This window comes from Crinia signifera, chromosome 9 (genome assembly GCF_055691185.1).
Source record: "Crinia signifera chromosome 9, ASM5569118v1, whole genome shotgun sequence".
Taxonomy (NCBI): domain Eukaryota; kingdom Metazoa; phylum Chordata; class Amphibia; order Anura; family Myobatrachidae; genus Crinia; species Crinia signifera.
The window spans coordinates 109,672,888-109,693,444 of NC_139225.1; the positions used below are offsets into that span (position 1 = coordinate 109,672,888).

The 20,557-nt window shown below is 43.7% G+C and overlaps 1 protein-coding gene across 4 annotated transcripts in view; it reads left to right on the top strand.

Moving 5' to 3' along the window:
* The window catches only part of ARHGEF6 (Rac/Cdc42 guanine nucleotide exchange factor 6), a 79,615-nt gene that overhangs the window by 33,369 nt on the left and 25,689 nt on the right, over window positions 1-20,557 (top strand). For all 4 annotated transcript variants that reach the window (XM_083159486.1, XM_083159487.1, XM_083159489.1 and 1 more), the window contains exons 7-13: window positions 832-926; window positions 5,707-5,802; window positions 8,632-8,754; window positions 10,079-10,217; window positions 14,638-14,697; window positions 18,525-18,671; window positions 19,516-19,602. In XM_083159486.1, the coding sequence (XP_083015612.1) occupies window positions 832-926; window positions 5,707-5,802; window positions 8,632-8,754; window positions 10,079-10,217; window positions 14,638-14,697; window positions 18,525-18,671; window positions 19,516-19,602 (747 nt within the window). The remainder of the gene's footprint in view (window positions 1-831; window positions 927-5,706; window positions 5,803-8,631; window positions 8,755-10,078; window positions 10,218-14,637; window positions 14,698-18,524; window positions 18,672-19,515; window positions 19,603-20,557) is intronic.

The window sequence follows — 20,557 nt, forward strand, 5'->3', positions numbered from 1 at the left end:
CAGATAGTGGGTGGAGAGACACCGCAGGAAGTTGTGATTTTTTTTTTTTAACTTAAGGAAGGGCCCCAGTGTATTGCTTTGCCTAGGGCCCACAATGCCCTTAAGACTACCCTGTTGGAATCCCGACCGTCAGTGAGTCATTCGGCACCACATGCACACAGCAATGCACAGATCATACATAGGTACATACATACGTACATTAGCAAACAAATGATAATCCTCCAGCTACAGCAAGCTGTATATGTTCTGGTGACAGTACATGATAATAGCACCTACTTTGAATGATATATTTATGTATTAGTAAATTGAATGCTGCCTCAACTTGGAGGCTTGACAGGATCCATATGTCACTATAAGGATCAGCATACCATTTATTCAATGATCCTGCCTCTAAGAACCGTGAATGGAAGCTGCTCAATTACGATAACCCTCCAGTTCTGGCACTGATGAGGGGGTCAGGATCTTTATCTGTAGGAAAGCTTCTAAAAATGAAAGCAGTGATGTTGCTCATACCAACCAATCAGATTCTCTCTATCATTTCTTTATTGCATCTGATTTGTTGCTATGGGCAACATTACCTTTTTTCCATTTTTAACAGTATTGGTAAATTTGTTATTGATTTCTGTGGAGATAGCCAGGGACTTGTGGTACTTTGGCTTGCCTTGTCACGCTACTACCGGCAAGGCTTTAGATATTGCCCACCAGTATAAAAGCATGCACCTATACTGAAATCCCTTCCTACTGGCCCCATAATACTCCTAACGGCTATATAGTCCTGCTGAAATGCTATTGTGTAATATTTCTATTTTTATATATTCCTCTGTTTTGAAGGTAGTGCAGAATATTCTGGAAACAGAGCGGAGCTATGCTAAAGAACTTCAGTTACTCCTGTCATCATACCTCAAGCCTCTTCAGTCATCTGATAAGTACGTCAAGTGACGCCTTTAACTGGAGTTGAATTGTGGCCAAGCTGTAATTAGCGAGAAAATTCCACTATCGTCCATTTTTTTCTTCTTTTTGAAATTATATGTGTTGTCGTTCATTTGGGCATTGTGTTTTAATTGTTAAATATTAGCAGTGCTGTTATTGCTATAGTAGGCTGGAATGCAACTTTAATAATCCATCCTTAAGATGTGGGCTGAGCAACACTAAGGGGGAAATTTACTAAAGTAAATTTGTAAAAAAAATAGGTGTATTTGTATCCAGAAATACACTTATTTTTGATATTTTTTATCCCGAAAATACGACAATTCGTATTGATGTGCTATCAATACGAATACGAATTGCCGTATTTTCGGGATAGTAAATATCAAAAATAAGTGTATTTCTGGATACAAATACACCTATTTTTTACAAATTTCCTTTAGTAAATTTCCCCCTAAATATTTAACAACTCCGGGGACAGTCTGACCTTACAGTGACACACGTTTCCTGTTCTCATGACCAAATGGTTAGATGTGGAGGGAACACAAGGAAGGGGAGATGTACAAAGTTCTTGTGTATGATACTTTGCAGTTAAGGTACACACGGGGGCGATTTTGTCCAAAATCGCGGGAAATATGGTCGCTCAGCGACCATATTGCCTGCAATGGGAGTGTGCACCGGCGATATATCGCCGGGTGCGCGCTCCCGTTTTTGCCCCTGTGGTGATCGCTGGTCGCAGGAACATGCTCCTGCGACCAGCTGATTATCACTGCCGGGCTCCCCCCGGCAGTCTCTTTTTCATCAGCGACCATCTCTGGTCGCTGATGAACAGGAGAAACTGAGCAATATATGGCTCAGCCATATATTGCTCAGCAATATATGGCTGAGCAATATATCTCCCCCGTGTGTACACATATTGCTCAGCAATATATGGCTGAGCAATATATCTCCCCCGTGTGTACACAGCATTAGAGGTACCCAAGCTTACATCTGCAATCCATAGAAAGGGTTGGGAGGTCTTGTTTTCTAATCTTTTTTTCCTCGCTTAGGAAATTGTTGCTATAATAGGGTGTGTTCAATGTGGCAGCGAGAGGGCTTTGTATGGCGAGGATAGTTTATTTTCATAGAGGAAAAGCCATCCTCGCCTTCCATCCCCCCAATTCAATGTTTGGGAGAATTCCTAACGACGAGGTTTGCCGCAAATGCAGCGAGCCCCGCCGTTTTGATGGCCACACTCGCCGTTTCCACCTCGCTGAAAAGAAGCGAGGTGGAAACGGTGAGTTAAAGGGAGGTCGTTGAATACTCTGACGGTGAGCTATCGGCACTGCCCGCCGTATAGTCCGCCGTCTGGGGCTTGACGACGGCATTGAATACTCTATATCTTGAAGATGGACTTTTCTCTATTCAAAATAGTTTACCTATTACTTCTATTTGCATGTTATTAATTTACTTCTCAAAAAAGTAAAGTATTTATTATTCTAATTTTTTTTTTTATGGAGCCACAAAGGGGTTTGCAGTGCTGTACCACATTCAATTAGATAAAGTACAATATACATTGAAAATGACCTTATACATATATACCCAGTTTTTTTGTTTTCACAAAGGACATGCAAAATCCCGTAGGGTACTTGTTTCCTAGCACGGCCACCACGATTTCTATCGTGGTGGTCGTGTCGGAAAAAATCGTGTCGGTCGCGTCGGGTGCATACCAAAACGCACACGACGCGACCGACGCGATGTACCCGATTTCTCCATAGGCTTCAATGTTAAAATAATTTAACATTGAAGCCTATGGAGAAATCGGGTCCATCGTGTCCATAGGCTTCAATGTTAAATTATTTTAACATTGAAGCCTATGAAGAAATCGGGTCCATCGTGTCCATAGGCTTCAATGTTAAATTATTTTAACATTGAAACTGAGTCCATTTAACATGGTAAAAAATGGTAAAAGGGCCAATATGGGCCATTTCTCATTGGGTATGGCCCCGTCATGTGTGTAAAAAATAATGGCCCCCCATTGTGGCCGCCACGCTTCGGGTTCGCGTCAATCGTGGGGGTGGTGGCCACAATGGGGGGCCATTATTTTTTACACACATGACGGGGCCATACCCAATGAGAAATGGCCCTTATTCGGCCTTTTCCCATTTTTTCCTATGTTAAATGGACTCAGTTTCAATGTTAAAATAATTTAACATTGAAGCCTATGGACAAATCGGGTCCATCACATAGGCTTCAATGTTAAATATTTTAACATTGAAGCCTATGGAGAAATCGGGGGCATCGCGTCGGGCGCGCATAGGCTTCAATGTTAAAATATTTTAACATTGAAGCCTATGGGGAAATCGTGGGCATCGCATTGGTCGCGTCGGGACCAATGTTAATGGTCCCGACCGACGCGATGCCCCCGATTTTTTACCTTTGCCGGCAAAATGGACCTGATTTCAAAGGAAATCGGGTCCATCGTTGGGATCGTGTACCTTAACTTAAAGGTACACGATCCCAACGATTGTGGCCGTGCTAGGAAACAAGTACCTCCCGTAGTATAATATGTACAGACTACTGTATATTTTTAACTAGCTGACCTGCCCGATGTTGCCTGGGAAAACCTTGGGGGGTTTTTAATTTCCAAAATTGCTGTTAAATTTCGTCTTAGTCTTATGCTGTGCCAAAGGCCCAAGATTGTAATTTGTTAAAACCTCCGCCATAATATTAGAATTTGTTTGCATCGATACGCAATGACAGCAATGAATTCAGGTGTGGTGGTGGTGTTTAAAACACACTGCTCCTGACTTGAAAGCTTGTGTGTGTTGATGAATTTCACATCCACTCCTGAGATTATCACCTATGATGCATTTATTTGCTCCAATGTGCAAGTCTGTGAGGTGCGCTACGTATATATGTGTATGTGTAGTGTGCTGTGTGTTTTGTGTATCTGTGCAATGTGTTTGTGTGTTGTACTGTTTTTGGGTGTGTGTTGTAGTGAATGCGGGTGTGTGTTGTGGTGAGTTATGTGTTTGTGTATCTGTCCAATGTGTGAGGTGTGCTACGTATATATGTATCTGGTGTACTGTGTTTGTGTACTATTGGTATGTGTGTGTGATGTGTATGACCTTCTCCATGAGGGAGAAAATGCGTATGATTGCCATCACCTCTGGTGAGCTAGTTAATTGATAAGAAAGGTGTTTCACCACAGGTGATGGCAATCATACATTACCAGGGAAGCCCAGGAACAGAGCTTTTTCTCCCTCATGGAGAGGGTCAGGTAGGCAATTATGTGTTTAAAGCAGGGCTGGGCAATTGCGGCCCTCCAGATGTTGATGAACTACACATCCCAGCATGCCTTGCATCAGTTTCAGCATGGCCACATAGCAAAACTAATACAAAGCATCCTGGGATGTGTAGTTCATCAACATCTGGAGGGTTGCAATTGCCCAGCCCTGGTTTAAAGCCTCCACCATAATGTTAGAATGTGTGTGCATTCATACTCAGTAACAGCAATGAAATCAGGTGTGGTGTTGTTCCTCAGTCATCTGTTTCCCAGATCGTCTATCTTTTTCCCAGATCCTCAATCACCCCCCCCCCCCCCCCCCCCAAAAAAAAAAATACTAAACGCAGCCTTCTAAGCCAGCTCACCTCACCCTCGCCAGCTCACCTCTCCCTCACCCCCACCCCCACCTTCAAAAACAGACAGCTCACCCTCTCCGGAGGCACCTACCTCAGTGTCCCTTGCAGAGGGCGGCGGCTGCTGCTGCTGCTGGCGGCGTCTGTGTTTGCTTCTAAGAAGGGACAGGTGCTGGCTGAGGTGCGCGGCTGGCGGCTGTTGTCAGTCTCCTCCCGGCTGTCTGAAAGGGCACGGGCGGGACGTGTGCGCGGCGTCAGGAAGTGGACAATGCGCATGTCTGCGCACAGTCCCGCCCGCCCCAGCCTCCACGTCACCCAGCAGCATCCTCCGCCGCGTCCCTCTGCTAAGAGGACAGCGCGGAAGGATTTTTTTTTTTTCATGCAAGAATTTTTTGACTGGCGGGCCAGGCAAAACAAGTCGGGCCACTCGTGGCCCGCGGGCCACGGGTTGAAGACCCCTGCTATACACATTAAAGTAGATTACAATATATTTCAGTGAGGGGAATGCAACCCTTAAACTGGACTTCTAAATAACATCATTGACCAGAACTGTTGTCCCCTATGTCATACTCTCATTCACAGCTAGTTAATATTTTATTATTGCATAGTACAGCCGTAATATGTGGCAGCATTGTACGGAGAATAATTAGTCAACAGTTCACAATGTCCAGGTCACCCAGTAGGTATACACATACCCTCCAACATGGCTCATTCCATTAGGTACAAAAGGCTCTGTTTCTGGACTTCCTTACCAGTTGCAGAGGTGGGGCTGCAGCACAGTCCAATATTCAAAAAGGGGAGCCACACCAAATGCCACTCCAACCATCACTGTCCCGGACTCACTGGCAGTTGATGTGACCCCCCCCTCTTTGAATTTTGGTCTGTGCTGGAGTCCAACCTCTGTAACTGCCACTGGCAGGGAAGTCCAGGAACAGAGCACTTTGTGCCTAATGGCATGGGTCATGTTGGAGGGTATGTATACAAGTGTACTCATTACTCACTGACACATTTTAAAACATCTACAGGTAGGGCTTGTTATTTAAATTGTGCCAAGGAAGGACCCCCCACGTGCTGTAGGGCCCGATTTTTGGAACCACTGATCTAGAGCTGTGAATGGGGTTCGACAAACTGTTGATTTATGCGAAAACATTTGCTTTTCAGATTGGGCGCTGGAGAAATAACTTCACTTCTGGGAAATTTTGAGGAAATCTTCACATTTCAGCAAATGCTGTGTCAGGCATTAGAAGAATGTACAAAGTAAGAATCCTTGTTATTACTTGATTTTGTTAGTGACCTAACTAATGATCATAATAATATAATGTACAGCATATCATTACAGTGTAAATCAGCGTTCGAAGTGGGTGGGTATAGAAAAATACAAGTGCCAGCTCCAGAAATGGATGGATGTGGCCACGCAAAAGGGGAGTGTCCATGAAAATGGGGGAGTGTTCTTAAGTGTAATGTACCTCACCATATACACACGGAATGATGCATAATACCCATGGAATGAGCCAAAATTCCCACAGAATAAGTCAAAATTCACATAAGACAAAGGTGGCGAGGATCACAGCCAGGTGCACCTGGCAGGCTCCAGTGCATTTTCCACAGGGATTTCAGCTGGGTGGAAGGGGAGAGGGGACAGGCAGTGGGGATTACAGCCAGGTGCACCCGGTGGGCAGCAGCAGAGATGGGACAGGCGGCAGGGGTTTGCAGTCGGGTGCACCCAGCGGGCAGCAGCGGAAACAGGACAGGCGGCAGGGATTGAAGCCAGGGGATACGGTCATTGGGTCACCAGCAAGTTGTTAGACAGTCATTAGGTCGACATGTGTCTAGGTCGACATGAGTTAGGTCGACAGTCAAAAGGTCGACATTGGGTTTTTCACAGTTTTTTTGAGGCGACATGTGCCGACAGGTGGCATTCCATGCCCTACCATCCACTAGGGCATGGTGGGAGAATAAAATAGTGTGCTGAGCACAGCACGTCACCGAGCCTGAAGCATGGCGAGCGCAGCGGTACACTTTAACCTGTGTCCATGTCGACTGTGTCGACATTCGGGTCAAAACGGTGAAAAAACCCATGTCGACCTTTTGACTGTTGACCTAACCTCATGTCGACCTAAACACATGTCGACCTAATGACTGCCTAACAACTTGCTGGTGACCAACTGATCCACACCCTCAGCCAGGTGCACCCGGTGGGCAGAAGCGGGGACGGGACAGGCGGCAAGGGATTGCAGCCGGATGTACCTGGTGGGCTCCAGCAGAGAGGGGACAGACATCGGGGATTGCAACCGGTTGCACCCGGAAAGGTAGAGGGGACAGGCGGCAGGGATTGCAGCCCAGCGGAGAGGGCATAGGTTGCGGGGATTGCAGCCGGGTGTACCTGGCGGGCTCCAGTGGAGAAGGGACAGGCTGTAGAGGAGTGGCGTGCCGGGCTGGCAAATGTCTCTGCCCACTTTTAATTAAAAAAAAAGATACTACTGCATCAGTGGCCAGAAATGCCGGTAGAAACTAGTATTGTGAATAAATTTAAAGTTACCATAATTATTGTTTGCAAGAAAATTTGTGAGCAGTTCATATATTTATCCACTAGATGTCACTGTCTTATTTATGAAGCTGATGCAAACTATACAATAAAGGTAGCAGGATATTTTATAAATGTGAAGGAAGAAACTCACACCATTAACAGAGCCCTAAGAACTATGGGCCTGATTCTGGTTGAAATGCATTATCGAAAGACCGTGTATGCGCACGGTACGCCACACACATACATGAGCAATTTATGCGACAGGAGCCCATGATGGCTAGTAATCGCAGGCTACCTGCTGGGTGATTAAAACTCTGGGTGCAGGAACGAAGACATTTCCTGGCTGTTGGGAGAGAGAGCCACTGACAACACCAGCTGTCTCTTTCTCCCCATGGCCATCGCAGCGCTGAGTCAGTACTTACTGCGACGATAGGGGAAAACCATTTGACGGTAAGAGAATTTAAATGGTTTTCCCCTCGTTCACAGCTGTGATCCCATTCACAACCGTGGACATGGGCGGGGGATTGCAAATGCTGCGGCTGGCCAGGGTTTACCTGATCACTGGGCTCTGAAATCTTGCAACCCAGCATCCAGGTCTGAATTATCCCCCTAAGTACACATGTACTAAAACACTAAGAGTGAGAGGTATTAGGGCGAGATTATCAGAAAGTGAGAGATTTGGTAAGAAATCTCCATATTTTATTTAAAGTGGAAATCATTTTCACTGCAAAACGGGTTTCTGGATGCCATACGGCGTGAGGCGCCCAGCTTGACTGTGACAATTAGCGCACTTTGCATCTTGGTTAAAGCCACTCACAGTGTACAAAATACACTAGGCTGCACAAGATCTGGCTTTACACACTTACAAAGTTGGATATGAAGCACCACAGAACTTTGCATGAAGAATTGTTGCAGCTACTCACATCACAGCCGTTTTAGACAGATTCACACACCGCTCAGTCACACATGTATGTACAAATGTCGCACACTTTTAGAAAGATGCTCAGCCTAGCCACACATTTCTCGTAGCTATTTGATGTGATTAGAACCATAGAAGAAGAAATCATTTCTGATATTTAGTTCAGACAGAGCTTATGGGTGGTATCCAATTAGCCCGACTGTTAGCATGTTTATGACCAATGGTCGTTACCTGTCTATACAATTATAGTCCCTTTTTTTTCCCAGGAGAAAAATGTCTAGTTATTGTGCGATAACACATGGGATCCATGATAAATTCCTGATGCCATGTGTTATCGCTGCTCCAAGGGCTGCTTATCGTATATTATGCTTCCGGTGCCTAAGGCTAATTGAATAGCCCTGGCCAAATCCATTAGCTATGGTAAATTACCACAGCTAATTGAATAGCCCTGGCCAAATCCATTAGCTATGGTAAATTACCACAGCTAATTGAATAGCCCTAGCCAAATCCATTAGCTATGGTAAATTACCACAGCTAATTGGATACTGGCCTACGTTGGAAAGAGGTATTTGTGTATATTGAATATATTCCATTGAGCTGTCTAATTATGTTAATGTATATAAACATTTTCTTATGACAGGATACCAGAAAATCACCAAAAACTTGGAGGATTTTTTTTGAGTTACTTTAATCAATTTAAGTGTTTATACTTGGCGTACTGTGCAAATCACCCTACAGCTGTTAATGTACTCACTCAGCACAGGCAAGTACCCAAATTCATTATCTATCCTTCATCACTCTACTAGACTGTTTTCATAATATAAGACTACAGAGTCAATTTTCATGTGAGTTTTTAAAATTAAGATTGGTTGCCTATAGCAACCAATCGGAATTGACTGTTCATTTATCTAGCACCTTCTCATACTTTAGTAAATTTGCTCCTGCAAGTGATTGAGCTCTTTTTCCTTTTACACATATTTGGTAATTATAATTAAATCCTTGCTGTCACAAGATCACAATCGGTTTTATTTGTAATTTTTTTGTCACCTATTTAAAAAAAAAATCTACTTCAGGAGAAGTTAGTTCTAAGTTCTGTACCCTGTGTTTTCCTAGTGATTTCCCCTGCTATTTCTACTAAAAGAAAAGTCACCATATTTGTCAGCCTGACTATTAAAGCCATTTTATTTCTAAATATAGCAGCATAGAACTCATTCTTATCAAAAGTAGAGAAGAGATTATCTGGGTGACACAGCCTCTGGCATGCCTATGGGCAGATCTGGCTGTTCCACCTAAGTGGCCATAACAGTGTGGTCTGAGATACATCCATCCATTGGAAGATGGGTGCACACAGGGGGATAGAGTGGTCTTCGTCAGGTGCATTTCCTGGAAGTACCATTCAACAACTGAACATTACCGATCAACATCATTGGGTTTGACATTTGTTGTGTAGCTCCTGAGATTTACTGCCAATTACGTGGGAAATGACCTAATTGCAGCCCAGGGTAATAGTTTCCCAGCATACGATTTTTTTTTTATTCTACAGAATCTTGGATACATGATATGTGTACAACATGCACACATTGTTATACTGTAGCCATTCGTAGTAAGATTACAGCATTTAGAAGGTGCTAATTGCAGTGCTTTCCTGCCTATACCGTTCAGTGACATCACCGGGATCCCCTGAATATGCAGGCCGTTTGGCTATATTGCCAAATTGACCTGCATGAGTGTGCATCGTTAACAATATTGTGTCCACACTAGACGATATCGTGACCAATATCTTTCAGAAGCCCCTTTCTGAGCGATATTGTTAACAATATCTCCTAGTGTGTATGGGGCTTTAGAATTAATGTTCTTGTTGTTGTAATAGTAGATTTTACCACTATTGTTCTTTTTATTACTGTTCTTGTGTGTTCTTGCAACCTTTGAAGGCCAGTTTGGACATGTGTTTATGGAAGGAATTGGTAATGAAGCTTTGTAGGGACTTTTGTGTTACTTGCGGTATTAACGTTTTTACTGGGGTATTTCGCATTGTACGTTATCAATAGTGACTATGATGCCTAGTAACTGCAGTGTTCTTTGCTTAGTGATGAATTGGAGAAGTTTATGGAAGCACAAGGAGCAGCTGGCCCAGGAATCCTGATACTGACAACAAGCCTCAGCAAACCCTTTATCAGACTAGAAAAATATGTCGTTGGTCTTCAGGAACTGGAAAGGCATATGGAGGTAAATGGGGCTTTTGGATCATTATCACTGATTGAACTGCAAGTGCATGCACTGTAAGCAATATTACATAATAGCAGCTGGGATGTGTGACCTTCTTGATTTTGCCTGATAGGGGTCTCACATGACTACTTTGTGCTATTGGAAGACCTTGATTTGTCTGCTTTCAAACTCCGAGGCTTCCGGCTAGCCTTCCTTCCCTTTTTCGCTAATGATTCTGCCCTGTAACCTTCAGTCCTGCCTTAGTCATTTACTCACTCACTTGAGTTGATGAGTCCCTTGCCTCCCGGAAGGTCAACACACATACTGTGTCTCCTGAAATATGTTGTGCGGCTGTGATGTTTTGATGATGCGATTGGTTGCACTATTGCTTTTAAAACTCTTAATAGCATAAAAGTAGGCTCCACACAAGTATTCAAAATCGAATTTACTGGCAAATAGTAGGGACAGGAAATATTGTATAAATACTGTGTTTGGCAGAAACTCTGCCACACATAAGACAGGGCTTACACTGCAGGTTCTCTGCCACACACACACACACACGACATGGCTTACACTGCAGGTACTCTGCCAAGCACAGGACAAGGCCTACACTGCAATTACTCTGCCACGCACCGGACAAGGCCCACACTGCAGGTACTCTGCCCCACACACACACAGGACATGGCTTTCACTGCAGGTACTCTGCCACGCACAGGACAAGGCCTACACTGCAGGTACTCTGCCACATACTGGACAGGGCTTACTCTGCAGGTACTCTGCCACACACCAGACAGGGCTTACACTGCAGGTACTCTGCCACGCACCGGACAGGGCTCACACTGCAGGTACTCTGCCACGTACACAGGACAGGGCTCACACTACAGGTACTCTGCCACACACGCAAAAAGGACAGGGCTTACACTGCAGGTACTCTGCCACGCACAGGACATAGCCTACACTGTAGGTACTCTGCCTCGCACCGGACAGAGCTTACTCTGCAGGTACTCTGACCCCCACACACAAACCCACAGGACAGGGCTTACACTGCAGGTACACTGCCACGCACAGGACATAGCCTACACTGTAGGTACTCTGCCTCGCACCGGACAGAGCTTACTCTGCAGGTACTCTGCCCCCCCCACACACACCCACAGGACAGGGCTTACACTGCAGGTACTCTGCCACGCACAGGACATAGCCTACACTGTAGGTACTCTGCCTCGCACCGGACAGGGCTTACTCTGCAGGTACTCTGCCCCCCACACACACACACACACAGGACATGGCTTACACTGCAGGTACTCTGCCACGCACAGGACAAGGCCTACACTGCAGGTACTCTGCCACGCACCGGACAGGGCTTACACTGCAAGTACTCTGCCACGCACCGGACAGGGCTCACACTGCAGGTACTCTGCCACGTACACAGGACAGGGCTCACACTACAGGTACTCTGCCACACACACAAAAAGGACAGGGCTTACACTGCAGGTACTCTGCCACGCACAGGACATAGCCTACACTGTAGGTACTCTGCCTCGCACCGGACAGGGCTTACTCTGCAGGTACTCTGACACACCCACAGGACAGGGCTCACACTGCAGGTACTCTGCCACACAAAGGACAAGGCTCACACTGCAGGTACTCGGCCACACAAAGGGCAGGGCTTACACTGCAGGTTCTCTGCCCCACTCAGGATAGTGCTTGCACTGCAGATTTTCTGCTACACAGGATTCAATCTGTATCCTGATGGTCAGAATCCTGTACCAGTGCTTACACCGTCACTTGACCGTATGAATGTATTTAGTGCTTTCTATTTACTACTGTTTAGTGGTATGTAATCTCCTAGGCGCAGTCAATTCTTGAATGGAAAAAGCTAATTTGTCATATGCTGGCACGTGTTCTTTTTCAATCACATCAGTTAAGATAATGGAGGTAGGAGGGTATACCAGCAAACGAAGGGTTAACCCCTTTAAAGAAGCTCCTGGGTCTTTATATGACCAATGATTTTATAGGCCGATTTGAGCTTGTTAGTAACATCTATTACACATAAGAAACCAAAATACATATATTTTTTTGTTTCAAAATGTTCTATTTTAAACTAGCTCAGTATTGTAAGGTGCATGACTATGCATAGTAAAAGCCTCTGGGCAGTTTGGAAAACCCTGGCTGACGTTTGATGAAGCGGTTACCAGTGGTTCGGAGAAGTTTCTACAAGTGGTTTACCTTCAGGCTTTTCTGAACACATTTGATGCTTTTCTTTTCCTAGAACGGCACAGTGTACCCCTCCCTTCACCCGACTGCAGTGCAAACTGCTATACTACAGCGAACCAAGACAGAAAAACAAAACAAATATATATATATATATTTAGTGCCGCGCTCATTTTTTTTTAACAATAGACGATAATTAACAATACCTGCGTCAGCGTTTAAAAGGATTTTTGTCCTTGTAGTAAATTCATTGAGAGGCATATTAAGCAGACGACATGCAGAAAATGATCCATGGATATGAGCGCCTTGAGCGCCATCTTCAAGGGATGTAACATGATGCATAAACTGCTTCTGTTGTGATTAGAATTATATTCTGTGTATACTTGTGACTGTATCTACACATGAAATGTTGAGCTACAGTGTTTTCCTGCCAAACACTGTATTCTAATTTGGTATGCGGAAATACCACTTCAGTACTGCTATCTGGAATATATAATTAATAACAGGGCCATCTTTTATTTCTATATTGCCCACATCAAAGGCTCTCACCCTGTTGGTCAGGACGCACAGTTACAATCCTACTTTAACATGTACATTTAATTAGTAGTTACTGTTATAATAATTATTGTATGTTTTAGTATTACTATTTACACATTACCATATTATTTACATAACAACTGAAAAGCTAATGCTATATAATAATACTACATGTAATAATCCAACTCGAATCTTAATATTATAAAGAATCACAAACTGTAATTCCAATGACTCTGGAATTTTTTCGATCACATTCTGTTCTTCTGTACATATTGCTTACGTTGATATTTCCGCCTTGCAATTGTGTTAGACCTGAGCAATTTGTGCTGTTAACTTTATTTTTTTCTTCTTCATGACCTGGCTGTCCTTCAGGTATGTTTGAGTCACCTTCTGTATGCCCTGGTTCCATATCAATCAGAAAATCCTCATTCCTTCCAAGTACCTGATTCCTCTCCAGAGCAGGCCGCCTTGGATGTTCCGTGGGCCCTCTTTATTTAAATGGACAGGGATTTTTATAAATCTAAGTTTGTTTTTGTCTTGTATGACTTACACAAACTGGTTCAGGTAGCTACCTAGCAGACTTTGGTATGATGGTTCCTCTTGATTATTCATCTGGCCTATTCTTCAGCAGACATACAGATAGTGGTAGATGCTCAAATTAGTTCAGTACTACTTTTCAGCTGCATGAAAGGGAGGGGTTAATACTTAGTCAGTAACAAGACATTGGTTCCCCCGGCACACTGAATAGTAATAGTAACCAATCTTGAACTCTACATGATAATAGAATTCAGAGATATTGGTTACATATACCTGCGCAGGTGTATGCTATGCCCCCAATCCGCGTCAAGGCTTCTCTGTATATTGGGGGTCCCTAGTGCTATATCTAGGTGCAGGGTATGGCACCCCAAAAACTATCATAAGCTAGGAGGCCCAGTGCGGCATGCCAGTGATATACTAAGTGTTAATAATTAGTGATAGGAAGCCAAAGCTATACATAAAGAGAGAGATAAATGAAATGTAATTAAAATAAGAGAGAGATAGTGTTAGTGAGGGAAAAGTGTTAATAGAATGTAAGGGCATGCCGCACTAAAGCCACCCAGCCCAACCAGTCCAGGGGCACCGCACCCCACCCCACTGTTACCCTAAATTGGGTCTACAATTAGTCAGCAAGGAGCCACATGATAATGGCTCCTTACTTGGTATATCTGAACTAAGAGCTACCTACCTTGGAACAACCCCAGACTACTCCATGTGGCATATCAGGACCTGCATCTCCGCCTAATATTCTTCAGCAGGACTACCTACCACTACCATGGTACAGGCTCATTCAACATGATCAGTGGACTGTCCTTGGGCAGATTGACGTGGCGCATCTACAGAACAGATTTATAAAACTGCCATGGGGTCCTCTCGCTGTACCTTTATAATAATCTATTCCTTACCTATAAAATCCTCTTCTTAGAGTCCATGGGGAGAGTTTATCTGTTGTTGGTTCATCTCACCTTAACTGTGTGTTTAAGTTGTGTGTGTGTGTGTGTGTGTGTGTGTGTGTGTGTGTGTGTGTGTGTGTGTGTGTGGTTATGTTATCTGCAGCAATGATGTATGAGCACAAATCTGTGTTTTTGTGTTGTTGTTTTTTTAATCTAGTAACATGGAAAAAAAACCATGGCAGTAATAATTGCTCTTGTTACAGGAAGCACATCCAGATCATAAAGATGTTCTTAAAGCCACTGCATCATTCAAGGCCCTTGTGGTAAGTTGCTTACTGTCACTAAATCTATACCTGCTGCCTCTAACGGCAGACACACAGTGAATCACACCTGATGTATCTTCCCGAACCATGTGTGGAACAGAATTAAATGCAAGCTTTAGATAAAAGATGTCCAAGTAAAAGAAAAAAAAAATCCCCAATGCCTTACCCTAGTGATTGTTTAGTAATATACGTGTGCATATCTCTATACATGTATACTTCCCCTTTATCGGATCCTTGGGCATTCAGTTCTCACCTCTTGTTGATGCCCCTCTTATGTCGTGCTACCCAGTCATCTCTATGTACGTCTCACACTTTCTTGTGTTACAGCGTAATCTAGCATATTATAGTAATATACAAATAGCTGGACTTTAGAAAGATTTTACCTGCAAGTTTTTCAGGTTGTTGCTGAAAGAGTGATTGGCTGTGCAGGCTGCGGAGAGAGGGTCTGTAGTGCACATTATCTATATTTACATTTTTTTTGTATCTTTACCCGATTGTCTAATGTACCCCTGACAGATGAATCTAATGCTGACTAAATTAGCGCAAGTTATGCCTAATTACAGTTTGACTGAATGAGCCTACTGGTCTACAGCCACCAACCCCCCCCCCCCTTCTAATTATAGTAGCCTGCGAATAGATTTTCACTTGCAAATTAGTTTAAAGGAAAAGCTAATTGCTGCGTAAAATCTTGTGACGATCTCGCTGGAATTGCGCATATTCCTGCAAATAGCAGGCTATTACTTCGTAAGAGAGGAGAGCCTTTGAAAAGGAGTTGATATACTGTATGTGGTAACTGTATATGTAACTGTAAAGGTGCCCACACACTGCAAGATTTTTTTAAACAATATGGACGTTTCCGACCAATCAGAAAAACCAATGGTTTAAACACTTACAGTACCATGCGTGGGCATGATCACGATAAAATGCGGGTTACCATGGGTCGTTTATCGAGCCTGCTGATCCATTCAACAGGCGGAAAGATAAACAACCCGTCCTGCACGATTTGGCCACAACGTTCCTTGTGTATACATGATGCAATTGGTGATTAGCGGTACTGTTTAACTAGTGTTTAGGGGGGAGGTGCTTAAAACATTTCTGGGCCAGATGTATCAAGCTTCAAAAGTGATAAAATGGAGAGTGATAAACAACCAGCCAATCAGATCCTGTCTGACATTTTTCAAACCCAGCATGCAGCATGGCAGTTAGCAAATGATTGGCTGATTGTTTATCACTCTCCATTGTATCACTTTTGAAGCTTGATACATCTGGCCCTTAGTGAGATGAATGGAGAAATTACCTATACCAACCAGTCAGCTTCTACTTGCCATTGCCGGACTCTGCTAAAACAAATGTTTTAGTTTGCTATAAGCAAACTTGTGTACTTTTTCTCTCCAAAATTTGATACATCTCCCCCTTAGTTTAAAAACAAACAAACATTGTATTGGAGGAATTTCCTTTCCCTCCTTGCATAAACCCTGTGGTTGTTAGTTGGATCTATAGCAAATTAACATACTGTATAGAGTAAAAATTCCCTCATGCTAAGGATTAGTGTAAGATGGAAAGATGGGACTCGCACACGTAGACGTGATGCTGTGCATCTGCAGATCGTTTTTTTCCGAATATATCACTTATTTTCTAAATGAAATCCCAAAAGCCATCATAACAATGTAATCAAAGTACTATGCATCATCTGTATTTTATAGTGCAACCTATAGGGGAGGAAGTAGGAGTTTAATCTCTATAAATCTCTACGTCCGTCATCTTTAAAAATAGAAACCATTGCGCATTCTTTTAGAACTTGCTATGTACACATACGTGTACGTTTTTATATTTATAGATCTATAGGCTAGCACAACGAGGGGTTGCCCCTTGTGTGTGGAGATATAGTTTCCTCCTGAACATGGGTTTGCTAGTACTGTGAATTTACCACAGAGCCTGTTAGTTGCTGCAGTATGTCATCCTCACAGGCACAGAACAGTGCAGTGAGTTTCTCAGAAAGCAGGAGCGCTGGAAAGTGTGATGTTGAACAGAAATGAAGCGGTCTTCAAATGGAAGTGTAGTTTTTTTTTTTTTTAAACAAAATACATATATTTACTGGTGTAATAATACTTTTTTCAGTAAACTCCTTCACCGCTGAGGCTTTTTCGGGGGAGACTTTGTGATCTCTTTGCATTCTAACAGTAATGCTGTGTACACACACAGTGAGATTATGACCTATATAGTCAAAATCGAAATAGTAAGTAATCAAAATCACACCGTGTATAGCCGGACCCAATTGCGATTTGATCCCGCTACATGGCCTGTGGCATCAGAATCAAAAGTAGAAATAGACAGTGCAGCACAATCTATATCTACTATCTTGGAGCGAGGCCCATGCTACCCTTCCCCCCCCCCCTCTGGCACCATACCTCCCTCCAGGCCAGCATATGCCGGCATCCCAGCGGCCACCGATATCTAATCGATATTGGCATCAGATTGGCACTGTGTGTACATACCTTAAGATCACAAGTACTGAATGGGTTCCTTCATGCGACTTGCCATCGTATGCACCTGCTAACTTCAGCCTTGTGCCCTCCGCTTGTTATTTATTTTCTCTATTGTTTTCAGTATTGCCACTTATGGTATATAATGATGCTATGGTTTCCCCATGTGTACTGCATTAGTTCTCAAATTCATTCCTCAGGACCCCAAACAGTACATGAGTTTCAGGTCTCCTCATTGAATCACAAGTTAGATAATAGCTCCACCTGTGCCTATTTAAAATGTGTCCAGAAGTAATGAATACACCTGTGCACCTGCTAGGTAACCTGGAAAACGTGAATTGCCTGGGTTCCTGAGGGCCGAATTTCATAACCACAGATGTATCAATGGTCAGATTTCTATGTCTATCCTGTACTGTGTTGCTTACTCTTTGTGGCACCTTTATGAATACAAGTTAGTAATTCTAATGCTACCCATATATAATAGGTAATGTTTGGGATTAGAATCCCCTCAATTATGTATGGGCACATTTGTATTGTAGTGATGAGTACTGCATGTTCTATTCTAGTGATGAGTATGACATGAACATTTTAAAGTGGGGGTATGGAAAAACAAAGGGTGTAGTTAGTGGCCACTCAAAAGAGGGTGTCCACAAAGGGGCGTGTCATTGCCATGGGGTTTAACATGCTCTCTGCCACATGCTCTGGCTCCTTGCCATGGGTTTAAACTGCCCATTGCCATAGGGGTCAACATTGCTGTCTGCCATAGGGGTTAACATTGCTCTCTGCCATAGGGTTAACCTGACCTCCGGCTCCTAGACTCGGCAGCCCCAGCGCTGACATCTACTAACAATCACTGCACTGGAGCAGCAGTACAGGAGCAAGCAGTGTTCCCGAGCTGCTGGTGCTGCTTCAGTGCGGTGATTATTAGTAGATGCCAGGGCTATTGCAGCTTCATGCGTGAAGCTGATGAGAGCTGCTGCTGCTGGACCCCGTCCTCCGCACTGGGCACTCCTCCTCCCTGCCAGCACCTCATGCGCTGCCACCATCCCCTCAGTGTCAGTGACAGTCAGGCACCGCACCATCACTTCCTTGAAGAGTGCAAGGGTTGCCTCTTGTAAGTGCAGCAGGATGACCACTCCCCTGCCTCCTGCTGCACAGCCTTCCTCTGAAGGCTGATCAGTGTTTAAAAAGAATTTCCGGATCAGTGGAGGAAAGGTGCTGGTACGCCATACCGTTGCATACCGGCCCACTTTGACCACTGGTATGATGTGTATTATAATGATGAGTATGACGTGTATTACAGTGATGATTAATAAGCAGCATTATACATCTGTCATGCTACAGGCACAGTGTCAGGAGCTACGGAAGAGAAAACAGCTGGAGTTACAGATTCTCTCTGAACAGATCCAAAGTTGGGAAGGAGACGACATTAAAACACTGGGCAGTGTTGTGTATATGTCACAGATTATGGTACAGTGTGGAGCAAGTGAGGTATGTGACATAGATGTCAGACATTTACAGTTGCTGAAACACAAGTACAGCCTCACTGCTTTACCTGCCTATTAGTACCTAGGGTTTTAGGACCTTATTCTGGTCCGTTCGCATCTGGCTCTCCTTTGGGGACCAATGTTATGTGCATGCGCAGCCACATTTCTGAGGCTGTTCGCCGGGTGCACGCACCGAAGATAGTGGGGGCGGCCGCAGATTGTTGTGCGTTTCATGGGCGCTCCCGTTAAAACGCTGGGTGTTCCCATGGATATCACCCAGTGAATTGATTGTCCGATGAAGTGATTGTCCACACAGATCTACGGTTACGGACCAACCAGAATAACCCCCTAAGTTTCAAAGCCTTTCTGATCATGTTCATCCTTGAAATTTAAAAGAGCGAGGGTTTGACGAGCTGTGTTTTGCTCCTTATAAAATCATTGTCCTTTTTAAATTTCAGCAAAACCGTGATGAGAAGGTTTGTGTTTTACAGGGCTCTGTAAATAAACCACATTGGGGTCCGACCAATCATCTGCAAAAGGTGCATTGTGCTGTTGCCTCAGTGTTTCATTGCAAAACTCGCACTTTTCTTCAGCCCAAATTTGCACTTTTGTGTGAATTTGGGCTGCCTTAAAAAGTGCTGTCGTTGCAGCCATAACTCGCACCCATGATATCACCATGGCTAATTGCATTGATCCCCTAGTCTTGTAAAATTAGAAGACTGGGGAGCTTGTCCGCACTTATAAAGCACCGAGTATTATGTTGGCGTTATATGAATATATAAATGTTGATAATGTTAATTGCTGGTTTTCTGGGAAGTGATTGTATCTAATTTGTTTTTCTAATCTAGGAAAAAGCGGAGAGATATTTCCTGCTGTTTCCAGGTGCACTATTAATGCTGTCCGCTAGTCCACGGATGAGTGGCTTTATCTATCAGGTATTGTGTGGAAATCATTTCTCTGTTATAGTCACAATACAGAAGTGTTTTCTGAGTATCACATGTTACCGGCTGCATTATTTTGACACTGCAATTTGGATTTCAGTTTCAACATACCCTCCCCAAATCTAACTCTCTCTGCACATGTTACATCTGCCCCACCTGCAGTGCACACGGTTTTGCCCATTTTGAGAACAAATTTGTACTGCGATCTGAATAAGGGCCTATGTGCCTTAGAGGTGAATCTGCATGTAGCCCATAGAAGTGTCCATGTTATGTGCCTCAGTGAGTGTTTACACCAGGGATGGGGAACCTTAGGCCCTCCAGCTGTTGTTGAACTACACATCCCAGCATGCCCTAGTACAGTTTTTCTGATTGACCATGTTAAACTGTTGCAGGTCATGCTGGGATGCATAGTCCAACAACAGCTGGAGGGCCAAAGGTTACCCATCCCTGATTTACACCATCACCTGCCAGTCCGACAGCCATTAACAATGGCATAGTGTATATGTGTAGGTTAATTTGAAAGTGCACACAAAGGAAAATGACGCAAAGATGAACTGGACATATAATATAGGTTATTGTTTTTGCATATTCTAGGCAGTTGACATCACATGACAAGCATTGTTATAGCTATGAAAACAGTAAATCAGGTAAAACAGGTCTAGTGTTCCTGTTGTGCAGCGCCAAAGCTGTCCTTTCAACAAGCACTGTGGAACAGAAGATATAGAGATATATTATATTAATGTATGTATTTTTCATTTTAAAACCCCAAGCAGGCCTATACTCAAAAATGATTTTTAGGAAAACCTCTCACTTACTCAAAATCACTGTAATCAGAGGCGTTTTTGTTTTTCCAGTGGTGACGTGTAAATGACAGAGAATGAGAGTATACCAGTAACTTCTGAAGCCTGGAAACTGTACTATATCTATCAGTGTTATGAGGCAGTTTTGT